The sequence below is a fragment of the Anomaloglossus baeobatrachus genome, chromosome 12 (genome assembly GCF_048569485.1).
Source record: "Anomaloglossus baeobatrachus isolate aAnoBae1 chromosome 12, aAnoBae1.hap1, whole genome shotgun sequence".
Lineage (NCBI taxonomy): Eukaryota > Metazoa > Chordata > Amphibia > Anura > Aromobatidae > Anomaloglossus > Anomaloglossus baeobatrachus.
This window is the reverse complement of record NC_134364.1, coordinates 40,603,068-40,616,189: the sequence shown is the minus strand read 5'-3', so window position 1 is coordinate 40,616,189 and position 13,122 is coordinate 40,603,068. Positions and strand designations below refer to the sequence as shown.

Below are 13,122 nucleotides of genomic sequence, written 5' to 3'. Positions count from 1 at the left end.
TAACTTCACAAGTGGGCGACAGCCGCCTGAAGGATGCGTCTGCCCAAGCTCGCATCTGCCGAAGCATGAGCATGCACTTGGTAGTGCTTCTAAAAGGTATGCAGGCTAGTCCAAGTGGCAGCCTGACAGACTTGTTGAGCCGTAGCCTGGTGCCTAAAAGCCCAAGAGGCACCGACAGCTCTGGTCGAGTGTGCTTTGATCCCCGGCGGGGGAGGCACCCGAGTACTCTGGTAGGCGTCCGAAATGGTCGATCTAATCCAACGGGCCAAGGTCGGCTTAGAAGCAGAGAGACCCTTGCGCCGCCCTGTGGTTAGCACAAAAAGAGAGGTGCACCGCCTAAGCGCAGCGGTGCGAGCCACATAAATCCGGAGAGCACGCACCAGATCTAGAGTATGCAGCACTTTCTCAAAGCGATGAACAGGGGCCAGACAGAAGGAAGGCAAGGAAATATCCTGGTTAAGGTGGAAGGGAGAGACCACCTTAGGAAGAAAGTCCGGGGTCGGACGGAGAACTACCTTGTCTTGGTGAAAAACCAAAAAAGGTGACTCCGAGGAGAGCGCAGCCAAATCAGAGACTCTCCTGAGAGAAGTTATGGCAACTAGAAAGGCCACCTTTTGAGAAAGACGATACAAAGAAACCTCCCTAAGGGGCTCGAAAGGGGGTTTCTGCAATACCGTGAGGACCAAGTTAAGGTCCCAGGGATCCAAGGGCCGCCGATAAGGCGGAATGATGTGAGACGCACCTTGCATGAAGGTGCGGACCTGAGCCACCCGGGCGAGACGCCGCTGGAACAGCACTGATAGAGCTGAGACTTGTACCTTGAGAGAGTTGAGGGACAGTCCTAGCTGCAGACCGGACTGTAAAAAAGACAGAAGGGTCGGCAATGAGAATGGCCAAGGAGAATGGCCGGAAGAGCGACACCAGGACAGGAAAATTTTCCAAGTCCTGTGATAGATCTTGACGGAGGAAGACTTACGGGCCCGAGTCATAGTGGAAATGACTTCTGGGGGAATACCAGAAGCCCAAAAATATAACCCTTTAAAAGTCAGCCTTTATTTAGTTTAAGTTATAAAAATCACCCAATGTAAATCACATCAATATACAAAAAATAGAAGAAAAAGGGAGGAGGGTATAGTGTTCACCCTATTGAATTCACCTCCCTCCTGTCCTCTACCTGCCACGGAGGTCGGCACCCTAGGCCTGATGCGAATATGGCGCCCCCACTCAGCGGCGGCTGTCCCTATGGAAGCCCTAATAGTCCCTCACAACAGTGATGAAATTAAGGGACAGATAGGTAGGGTATGCTTACTGTAGTGGACAGAATATAAAAGACACTCAAATACCCCTCAACTTATGCAGATATTGACTGTTGGATGGGAACGAGTCCACAGTAAACCACAATTGGGACCTTATAACGTTCTCCAAACCAACAAGGGGTCAGACCATATAGATAGAAATGTCTGATACCCTAGCAAGACTACCTCCGGTTGCTACCCCCTATCCTTAATATTGATAAATATAGACAAGGGAGCTACCACAATATTAGCAATCAATGGAAAAGTGCAAAGTGCATATGATTCAGGAACCAAAGTGCTACTATAGTATAATGCACATAAACCCATTCACATTGCACACGATTAGGTACAGCTGTCCTCTAAGGTGTAAATGCCCATCACATAAAGTGCTAATGCATAAAGTGCAGCGAAGTTAATAGCAGCCTGTGCATAAGATTAAAGAGCCAAGGTGCTACTGCAGTCCAATGCACATAGTCCCAATCACACTTCATATACTGAGGTACAGCTGTCCTCTAAAGTGCAAATGCTTATTAAATAAAGTGCCAATACATAAGATACAGTGGAGTTGATAGCAGCCAAACATAAGAGGTAGTTAATAACACTTATCGTATGGAGGTCACATGTGCGTTTTCTTACACGTCCCTTTGTCATTATTATTTTTCTAACACGTCCCTTTGTCATTATTAATTTTGGAATACCAGAAGCCGTCAAAATCCAGGACTCAAGAGCCACGCCGTCAATTTGAGTGCCGCAGAATTCGGGCGGAAAAACGGACCTTGCGAGAGCAGGTCTGGACGGTCCACGGCACGGCATCTCCACGGACAGTTGGAGCAGGTCCGGATACCAAGCTAGCCTGGGCCAGTCCGGTGCAATGAGGATGACCGACGGCCCTCCATTCTGATCTTGCGCAGGACTCTGGGCAAGAGAGCTAGAGGGGGAAACACGTAGGACAGACGAAACTGGGACCAGTCTTGAACCAGAGCGTCTGCGGCGAAGGACTGAGGCTCGTGGGAGCGAGCCACGTAAACCGGAACCTTGTTGTTGTGACGGGATGCCATTAGGTCCACGTCCGGAGTGCCCCACTTGCGGCAGATTGACTGAAACACTGCCGGGTGCAGGGACCACTCGCCACCGTCCACGGATTGACCGCTGAGATAATCTGCCTCCCAGTTTTCTACGCCAGGGATGTGGACTGCGGATATGGTGGACTTGGAGTCCTCCGCCCATTGAAGAATGCGTTGGACCTCCAACATTGCCAGGTGGCTGCGTGTCCCGCCTTGGTGATTGATGTAGGCAACCGCTGTCGCGTTGTCATGATTGGACTCGAATGTGCCTGCCCGCCAACAGGTGGTGAAAGGCTAGGAGAGCTAGAAGCACAGCTCTGGTTTCCAGCACATTGATTGAAAGGGCTGACTCGGACGGAGTCCAAGTGCCCTGTGCTCTGTGGTGGAGATGTACCGCTCCCCAGCCGGAAAGGCTGGCATCCGTGGTGAGAATCACCCAGGACGGAGTCAGGAAGGAGCGCCCTTGGGACAGGGAGAGGGGTCGAAGCCACCACTGAAGAGAGCTCCTGGTCCGTGGCGACAGAGCCACTAACCTCTGTAAGGAGGAAGGCCGCTTGTCCCAACAGTGGAGAATGTCCAGCTGCAGAGGACGCAGATGGAACTGGGCAAAGGGAACCGCCTCCATGGAGGCCACCATTTGACCCAGCACCTGCATCAGGCGCCTGAGGGAATAACGGCGGGGCCTCAGGAGAGAGCGCACCGCTAGCCGGAGAGACTGCTGTTTGATTAAGGGCAACTTCACAAGTGCCGGCAAAGTCTCGAACTGCATCCCTAGGTACGTGAGACTCTGGGTCGGAGTCAGAGTGGATTTGGGAAGATTGACAATCCACCCGAATTGGGCTAGGGTGGCGAGAGTGAGCGAAACACTCCGCTGACAGTCTGCGCTGGATGTACCCTTGACTAGAAGGTCGTCCAGATAAGGAAGCACTGCTAACCCCTGGAGGTGCAGGACCGCAATCACTGCCGCCATGACCTTGGTGAATACCCGAGGGGCCGTGGCTAACCCGAAGGGGAGAGCCACGAATTGGAAATTATCGTCTCCTATCGCAAAACGTAACCAACGCTGATGTGACACTGCGATTGGCACATGTAGATAGGCATCTCTGATGTCGATGGACGCCAGGAACTCCCCTTGGGTCATAGAGGCAATGACTGATCGCAGAGACTCCATGCGAAAATGCCGCACCCGGATATGCTTGTTGAGAAGCTTGAGATCCAGGATGGGCCGGAAGGTACCGTCCTTTTTTGGGGACTAGGAAGAGATTTGAGTAGAAACCTCTGAACCGTTCCCGGGCGGGAACCGGTACAATTACTCAGTTGGCCTGCAAGGATGCCACGGCCTGCGAGAAGGCGGCGGCCTTGGAGCAGGGGGGAGTTGAGAGAAAAAATCTGTTTGGCGGGCTGGAAGAGAATTCTATCCTGTAGCCGTGAGATATGATGTCTCTCACCCACTGATCGGAGACTTGCTTTAACCAAGCGTCGCCAAAGTGGGAGAGCCTGCCACCGACTAAGGACGTGGCTGGAGCGGGCCGAGAGTCATGAGGAAGCTGCCTTAGTGGCAGAACCTCCTGCGGTCTTCTGCGGACGCGCTTTTGGGCGCCAGTTGGATTTCTGATCCTTGGCTGAGTTAGCGGACGAGGCGGAAGGCTTAGAGGATGACCAGTTGGAGGAACGAAAAAAAACAAAACCTCGATTGATTCCTACCCTGGGCGGGTTTCCTGGTCTTGGTTTGTGGCATGGAAATTCTCTTCCCGCCAGTAGCTTCTTTAATGATTTCATCCAGCTGTTCACCAAACAGCCGTGAACCAGCAAAAGGGAGCCCAGCAAGAAACTTCTTGGACGAAGCATCTGCCTTCCACTCTCGAAGCCACAAAATCCTGCGGATAACAAGAGAATTAGCCGAAGCCACCGCAGTGCGGTGAGAAGCCTCTAGCATGGCAGACATGGCATAAGATGAAAAAGCTGAAGCTTGAGAAGTTAAGGCAACCATCTCAGGCATAGATTCCTTGGTGAGGGAATGCATCTCCTCTAGAGAAGCAGAGATGGCTTTGAGAGCCCACACTGCTGCAACAGTCGGGGAAAACGCGGCCCCCGCCGCTTCATACACAGATTTGGCCAGAAGGTCAATCTGACGGTCAGTGGAATCCTTAAGTGAGGTGCCGTCAGCCACCGACAACGGTCTGGGCTGAGAGCCTAGACACCGGGGGGTCTACCTTTGGAGAGTGAGACCACTCCTTGACCACCTCAGGTGGAAATGGAAACCGGTCATCAGAACCACGCTTTGGAAAGCGTTTGTCAGGGCAGGCCCTGGGTTTGGTCACAGCGGTCTGAAAACTGGAGTGGTTAAAGAACACACTCTTCACTCTCTTAGGCGAGGTAAACTGATGTTTTTCTGCCAAAGAGAGTTGCTCCTCTGACACTGGCGGATTGAGATCCAGCACAGAATTAATAGAAGCAATCAAATCACTAAGATCTGAGTCACCCTCAGAGAACTCGATGGGATACATAGCCTCCGAGCCCCCAGTGAGGGCATCCTCCTCATCTTGAGAGTCAGCTCTTGAGACAGAGCCGTGGGATGGGGAGGGGGAGGAAACCCTGCACCTTCTCTTAGAAGGACGGGGTCTGTGATCAGATGATGAATCCTCCGTGAGCTCTGATGGACGGAGGTCAGAGGATAGGAGACCTCTGTCAAGAGTATTAGAGGCACCCTGTGAGGGGGGCTGATGCATATTCATCAAAGTCCTGGACAAAAGTCCCATGGACTCAGCAAATGACTGGGATATGGACCTAGAAAAGGACTCTACCCAGGCCGGGGGTTCAATCACAGGTGCAGCAGCAGCCTGAGAGACCACTGGGGGTGAGACTCCAGGCTGTGGCACCGCCAAGTTAGAGTACACATCACAATGTGGATAGGTGCTCGGCTCAGGCAGCAGGAGCTTACATGCAGCGCATGCAGAATAAAGCTTTGGAGCCTTGCTCCTTGTGTGAGACATGCTGCTGGTATACAGAGGTCCACAACCGGAGACCGGCTGTGGCTTACCAGACCGCTGAGCGCGGTGTTGTGTGCCCTCCAGATCCCGAAGCCCGGCCCCCCAGTCGCAGCACCCCAGCAGAGATGCAGAATGCAGGATGTCTCAGAGCAGAGTGAACTCTGCCTGAGAAATGACTAGGGGGCGTTCCTATAAAAGAGCGGGAACTGGAGGGCTATAGAGACCTGCAGGGAAGGAGGGACGCCCCAGCAGTGGGGAGTGTCCCTCCCCTGTGTAGAACGGCCGCCGGGAGGAGCCGAACCTGTCCCTCTGCATGAGTGACATGCGAGGGCAGGAAAATGAAACTAGGCCTCCGGCGAAGCCGGGGCCTAAATTTAAGCGGCGAGGCCCACAAGCAGGCACCATCGGCGCGGTTCTCAGGCAAAAGCTAGAGAATCCGCCGGAAAAGTTAAAACAATCACATACAGCATACTCTCCCCTTACCATAAAGAACCGGGACCCCCAACATAAACGTCTCAGGTATTTAGCTGCTGAGACGCAGGGCCATGTCCCTGGGGATGAGTGCTCCGGTCCAACAGAATCCTCAAGGGGCTGTGGATAGAGACCGGACTCCTGCCAGGCATGGAGACCGTGCTGGCTCCCACTTCAAGCCAGAGCCCAGAAGGGATGGTGAAGGAGCGCGGCATGTAAGGCTGCAGCCTTGTAAATCAACCTTAACAACACCGCCGACACAGTGGGGTGAGAAGGGACATGCCGGGAGTCCAGACATGGACCCGCTTTTCTTCAAACTCTTTCCAAAAGTCAAACAAATCAGATGAGAATGCATGTGTGGATGTATGACCTCCTGAACACAAAGCGATAAACTGGCTGGGTCTGCTCATCAGGGGGTGTATAAGCTCAGAGGGAGGAGCTACACTTTTAAGTGTAGTACTTTGTGTGTCCTCCGGAGGCAGAAGCTATACACCCATGGTATGGGTCTCCCAAAGGAACGATAAAGAAAATAGGAATAGTTTTTACAATTGTTAATACTATCAAAGTAGATTGCAATTCACCTTTATGATGGAATGAGCTCATATTCGCTTTTAATGAAAATTGATATACATGCATGATACTTACGGCTAGTAGCTGTCTGATAAGCATGTCCGAGGCCTTTTCTGAAATATTTCCTACAAAGACTGTGGTTGTCGGACCACTGTTCTCATCATTTTCCTTATTTTTCATACTCATCATGTCTTTCCTAGGTCCCATGTGTTTCCCAACCATAGGTACAGTTGGCAACAAAACCTTGAGATTGGAAAATGGAAAGAAAAAAAAAAAAAAAGAAAAAAAATAGGTCAGCAAAAAAAACCCAAAACTTTACATTTTGAAATGAGCAGAAAATCTTGTCGTGATTGTGGGAATCTACGATTGATCAATGGAGTCATGAATCAAGGGTATTTTTCACACAAGGATAATATGCCTTTTTCATGGTCTCTATGGGAAGCGCATACTATCAGCATAATGCAAGGTAAATCAGAAAAGCTGTCATTTCAATAACCGAGGTATTACAATCGCTGAAAAATGAGACTTCCGCTTCCATACTACAGGAATAATATGGATAAACGTAAAGGGAACCTATCACCAGATTTTTCCCTATGAAACGAAAAGAATCACCTTCTGCAGCTCCTAGGCTGCATTCTAGGAAGGTGCATCTTGGCCCTGACTCCCCTTTTAGACCCCAAAAATAACTTTATAAAACTTGGCCCTTAGGTAAGCTAATTACCTTGGTGGGCCACTGGGGCTGTCTCATTTTCTTTTCAGTTTCCCCCTCCTGCCACTGATCGCTGGCCTCCTTCCTTGATTGACGTGATGACGCCCTCTGTTATCCTCCTCGTCGCATTTTCAAATATCACGCCTTAGGTCTGCTTGCGCAGGCGCAGTACACTCTGCCATATCTCAGGCAGAGCGCCGGTGAGCTAATTGCAAAGACGCGAGATTATGGTCGGGTACTAGGATGACGCTGGTGAGATCATGCACAGCAAAAACTTCACCAGCGTCATCCTAGTACCCGTCCATAATCTCGCGCCTGCGCATTTAGCTCACTGGCGCTCTGCCCGAGATATGGCAGAGTGGACTGCGCCTAAGGCGTGATATTTGAAAATGTGACGAGGAGGATGACAGAGGGCGTCATCCCGTCAATCAAGGAAGGAGGCCAGCGATCAGTGGCAGGAGGGGGGGGGGGGGGTAGGGGGAACAGAGCAGAAAATGAGCCAGCCTTTGTGGCCCACCAAGATAATTAGCATAGCTAAGGGGCAAGTTTTATAAAGTTATTTTTGGGGTCTAAAAGGGGAGTCACTGCCAAGGTGCACCTTCCTAGAATGCAGCCTAGGAGCTGCAGAAGGTGATTCTTTTAGTTTCATAGGGAGAAATCTGGTGACAGGTTCCCTTTAAAATAATTAAACCAGTCAGCAATTCTGGACCATTCTGAAACATTTCCATAAAACCCGTTAAATCATTAACACACACAAAGTAAACTTACAGTTGGTCCTGGAGCCATCAGACCCATGGGTACAGGAATCATTGGAGTGCCTGCAAAACAAGTCTCAAAATCAATTTATGGCTAAATAAAAGTTAATTTATAACAAAAAAAAAAAAAAAGCAACATAATGCTGATAGATCCCACTGGAAAATCTGCCTAACAGATCCCATCTACACGCTGCAGATATCATGCACAAGTAAACTGAGGTCCAGCTCCAGATTTCAAATAGCTTTTATAGAATTTTAGATGGACTTTATCCAAGAAGTGTTGTGATTGAAGTCTGCAGTAAACCTCCAGAGAACTCACTTTTCCCATCTTATAGATGGGCATCTGGGTCTTGGTTGAGGGAGTACTCTTATTGGCCATGACTTCTTGAAGAATCAAGTCCAACTTGGCTCCAAATAGGAGAGAACCTTGGATAGCTAGACCGGTGAGAGACTTCTTAGAAGCTGGGTCAATGTGCCAAGCTTTGAGCCATATCACTCTGCGGATAGCCACTAGGTTACAGGAGGCACTACTAACAGCATCAAGGGAAGCGGGGAGACTATATTTTCCGTCGAGAGCAATCTGGTCAGTTAAGCTAAAACTGAATAGCTCCGTGTCAGTTGCTGGGTGTATCCTACTGAGAAGGAGAGGACGTTTTTTTTGCCGTGTTTTTCCAAAAATAAGACCTCCCCCAAAAATAAGCCCTAGCAGGGATTTTCAGCATTTTCGGAGCACGGCTTAAATATAAGCCTCCCCCCGAAAATGAGCCCTAGTTGCGGTTCAATAATAAAGTATCCGTGGAGCTACAAAAGTTACAGATACTGCAGGACACTTCATTATAGAATGCAGGCACCCCGTAATCCTACTCACCCGACGCAGAGAAGAGTACCTGCAGTGCTCGCACACCCACACATCAGATCTCACTCGAGCACAACCATGGCATCCCGCGCACAACCATGGCATCCCGCGCACATTGGATAGCATACATACTCACCACATCCAGCGACACAGATTTCTTCTTGCCAGCAGAATCCTGAGAGGCTGTGCGGTGAAGCGTAAGGAGCTATCGCAACAGGACCTGCGGACACACGTGACTTCCTCCCACTACTCCCTGCGGCCAGAAGCGCTGGATCTGATGTAATGTAATGCAATGTGATGTGAAGTGGTGTGTGTGCGCGATCTGCTGTGTGTGTCAGCCAGAAGCAGGAGAGGACGCCGTGCAGCGCCCACTGGAGACCACAGGAGGACCTGCTGGGAGCCATGCAGAAGTCCGGTTCGGGTAAGTATGAGTCTCCTAGGAAGTGGGAGGTAAACTTACCCCCCCCCCCCCCAACCGTGTTTCTCCAAGAATACCCTAATAACGCTAACCCTTTAAAAATAAGCCCTAGTGCTTTTTTTGCAGGAAGGGGGGGGGGTGCAAAAAAAAATATAAGAGTGTCTTATTTTTGGAAAAACACAGTAGTATCAGCCTTATAGTGGAAGCAGCATACACCCATGATCTTCCTGCATCCCTCAATTAAGTGATAGAGAAAGAGGCAAATCTGGCGTTTAGATTTTTTTTTCTCTTTATAGTGTTTATAATTTAGGTTAAATAATTTTATATTTTGATAGCTTGAAATTTTACAGATGCAGTGATTCCAAATGGGTTTACTTTTTTTTTATTATTATTTCTAATGAGGCAAAAAAAGGGCAGAGGTGACTTGAAATTTCAATATATTTTTCTTTTTAAAATTATTTTTTTTCTTTTTTAGTCCTCTTAGGGTACTTGAACCTGCAACCATCTAATCAACTATACTATAGCACAGTATTGCAGCATATACATTGCAGGGAGAGCATGCATATGGATGAGTGGACCAGCGGGTGGCATTGATAAATTGCTACTGTCAGACTGAAAAGAATTAATTGCATAGGGCGGCGCTCCGCTTAACTAGCTGCTGTGAGAGGCAGATGCTGGTGGTATAACACAGCCATCATCTGCCGGGCATGATGCTCAGCTCCTGAGCTTGTATGAATACAAAGAGACCTGACTCCTCAGTAAGAGCTTAGGTGCTTGATCTGGAGTAAACTAGTAGTATTGCCTTTATATACTGTGGCAAGATGTTAGCTTGAAGTCAATAGTTTGGCCCCCACTGGGAATAGTTTTCTTTTGGATCCAGTGGGTATGACATTTTCAGCTTACAACCCGTAAATCTATCTTAATTGTCACTTACCAGGAGGGGGAGGAAAACCTGGAAACTGTGGTGGAGGCATACCAGGAGGGAGAGTTGGAATCCCCATAGGGGGACGGTTAAGATGCGGTGGGTATGACATATTTACAGTACCAACCTGTACATACAAAAAAAACAAAAAAAAAAAAAGAATTAAACAGAAAATTAGCAACAACAAAAAATGTGTCTAACACATCTCTACCAATAAAAACCTCAAAACTCAATTTCTATATTTTACATCTTATTTCCAGAGCTAGCTCATTTTCATAAGTTAATAGTGATGAGAAAGAACATTGAGGCCACATTCACACATATTCCAGCCTAACTGAGATTAGTTTTTTGCCGAATAATCAATATTGGCAGCTTTTCATTTATTGGGCCCACATTTGGTTTTGGCTTATAAGGCTATGTGCACACTGAGCGTTTTTCGGGTGCGGTTTTGGGCTCAAAACTGCATGACTTTGCTTCCCCAGCAAAGTCTATGACTTTTCATTTTTGCTATCCGCACACAACTTTTTTTTTTTTTTAGCTGCGTTTTTGAGCTAAAGAAAAAATATGGACATGTCAAATCTTTCCTGCGTTTTTCACCCATGCAATGCATTGGAAAAACGCAGCAAGATGCAGCCAAAAATGCACCGAAACGCCGTAAAAACGCAAGCGTTTTTACCGCGGGTGCATTTTTTTGTGGCCAAAAACGCAGCGTCAAAAAAATGCTGTGTGCGCATAGCCTTAATGTTAATGCAAAATTCACAAGAGTGATTGAGGCCCACGGCCAATTATTCCGAAACTACCTAATGTGTGTTGGGGGTCTCCAAGTGGGCTAAAGTCAATGTTTTCGACTCTTTGATCCCAATGGGAAAGAAAGAGACCAAAAAGGTTAGAAATGAAGGGAATTTTGTTTACTTACCGTAAATTCCTTTTCTTCTAGCTCCTATTGGGAGACCCAGACAATTGGGTGTATAGCTTCTGCCTCCGGAGGCCACAGAAAGTATTACACTTTAAAAAGTGTAACCCCTCCCCTCTGCCTATACACCCTCCCGTGCATCACGGGCTCCTCAGTTTGGTGCAAAAGCAGGAAGGAGGAAACTTATAAATTGGTCTAAGGTAATTTCAATCCGAAGGATGTTCGGAGAACTGAAAACCATGAACCAAAAGAACAATTCAACATGAACAACATGTGTACACAAAAGAACAACCAGCCCGAAGGGCACAGGGGCGGGTGCTGGGTCTCCCAATAGGAGCTAGAAGAAAAGGAATTTACGGTAAGTAAACAAAATTCCCTTCTTTGTCGCTGCATTGGGAGACCCAGACAATTGGGACGTCCAAAAGCAGTCCCTGGGTGGGTAAAAGAATACCTCAATAACAGAGAGCCGAAAAACGACCCCTTCCTACAGGTGGACAACCGCCGCCTGAAGGACTCGCCTACCTAGACTGGCATCTGCCGAAGCATAGGTATGCACTTGATAGTGTTTTGTGAAGGTGTGCAGACTAGACCAGGTAGCTGCCTGACACACCTGCTGAGCCGTAGCCCGGTGTCGCAATGCCCAGGACGCACCCACGGCTCTGGTAGAATGGGCTTTCAGCCCCGAAGGAAGAGGAAGTCCCGAAGAACGGTAGGCCTCGAGAATCGGTTCCTTGATCCACGGAGCCAAAGTTGACTTGGAAGCCTGCGAACCCTTACGCTGGCCAGCGACCAGGACAAAGAGCGCATCTGAACGGCGCAGGGGCGCCGTGCGAGACACGTAGAGCCGGAGTGCTCTCACTAGATCTAATGAATGCAAATCCTTTTCACACTGGTGAACTGGATGAGGGCAAAATGACGGTAAGGAGATATCCTGATTGAGATGAAAAGGAGATACCACCTTAGGGAGAAATTCCGGAACAGGACGCAGAACTACCTTATCCTGGTGAAAAACCAGGAAAGGGGATTTGCATGACAGCGCTGCTAGCTCTGACACTCTTCGGAGTGAGGTAATTGCCACAAGAAATGCCACCTTCTGCGAAAGACGTGATAGAGAGACATCCCGCAGCGGCTCGAAAGGTGGTTTTTGAAGAGCCATTAACACCCTGTTAAGGTCCCAGGGTTCCAGCGGACGCTTGTAGGGTGGAACTATGTGGCAAACTCCCTGCAGGAACGTGCGGACCTGCGGAAGCCTGGCCAGACGCTTTTGAAAAAATACGGATAGCGCCGATACTTGTCCCTTGAGAGAGCCGAGTGACAAACCCTTGTCCATTCCGGATTGAAGGAATGAAAGAAAAAATGGGTAAGGCAAAAGGCCAGGGAGTAAAACCCTCATCAGAGCACCAGGACAAGAAGATCCGCCACGACCTGTAATAGATCTTGGCGGACGTTGGTTTCCTGGCCTGTCTCATAGTGGCAATGACATCCTGAGATAAACCCGACGACGCTAGGAGCCAGGACTCAATGGCCACACAGTCAGGTTGAGGGCCGCAGAATTCAGATGGAAAAACGGCCCTTGTGACAGCAGGTCTGTGCGGTCTGGAAGCGCCCACGGCTGACCCACCGTGAGATTCCACAGATCCGGGTACCACGACCGCCTCGGCCAATCTGGAGCGACGAGAATGGCGCGACGACAGTCGGATCTGATCTTGCGTAACACTCTGGGCAACATCGCCAGAGGAGGAAACACATAAGGGAGTCGAAACTGCGACCAATCTTGAACTAACGCGTCCGCCGCCAGAGCTCTGTGATCTTGAGACCGTGCCATGAAGGCCGGGACCTTGTTGCTGTGCCGTGACGCCATGAGATCGACGTCCGGCGTTCCCCAGCGGCGACAGATCTCTCGAAACACGTCTGGGTGAAGAGACCATTCCCCCGCATCCATGCCCTGACGACTGAGAAAGTCTGCTTCCCAGTATTCTACGCCTGGGATGTGAACTGCGGAGATGGTGGAGGCTGTGGCCTCCGCCCACAGCAGAATCCGCCGGACTTCCTGGAAGGCTTGACGGCTGCGCGTGCCGCCCTGGTGGTTGATGTACGCGACCGCCGTGGCGTTGTCCGACTGTATGCGGATCTGCCTGCCCTCCAGCCACCGATGGAAC

At 49.5% G+C, this 13,122-nt stretch overlaps 1 protein-coding gene across 2 annotated transcripts in view; it reads right to left on the bottom strand.

Moving 5' to 3' along the window:
• Window positions 1-13,122, bottom strand: part of RBM25 (RNA binding motif protein 25) — a 159,317-nt gene that overhangs the window by 134,965 nt on the left and 11,230 nt on the right. For both annotated transcript variants that reach the window (XM_075330236.1, XM_075330238.1), the window contains exons 2-4: window positions 10,063-10,177; window positions 7,868-7,917; window positions 6,466-6,633 (exon numbers count right to left, since the gene is read on the bottom strand). In XM_075330236.1, the coding sequence (XP_075186351.1) occupies window positions 6,466-6,633; window positions 7,868-7,917; window positions 10,063-10,162 (318 nt within the window). In that variant the 5' untranslated portion in view covers window positions 10,163-10,177. The remainder of the gene's footprint in view (window positions 1-6,465; window positions 6,634-7,867; window positions 7,918-10,062; window positions 10,178-13,122) is intronic.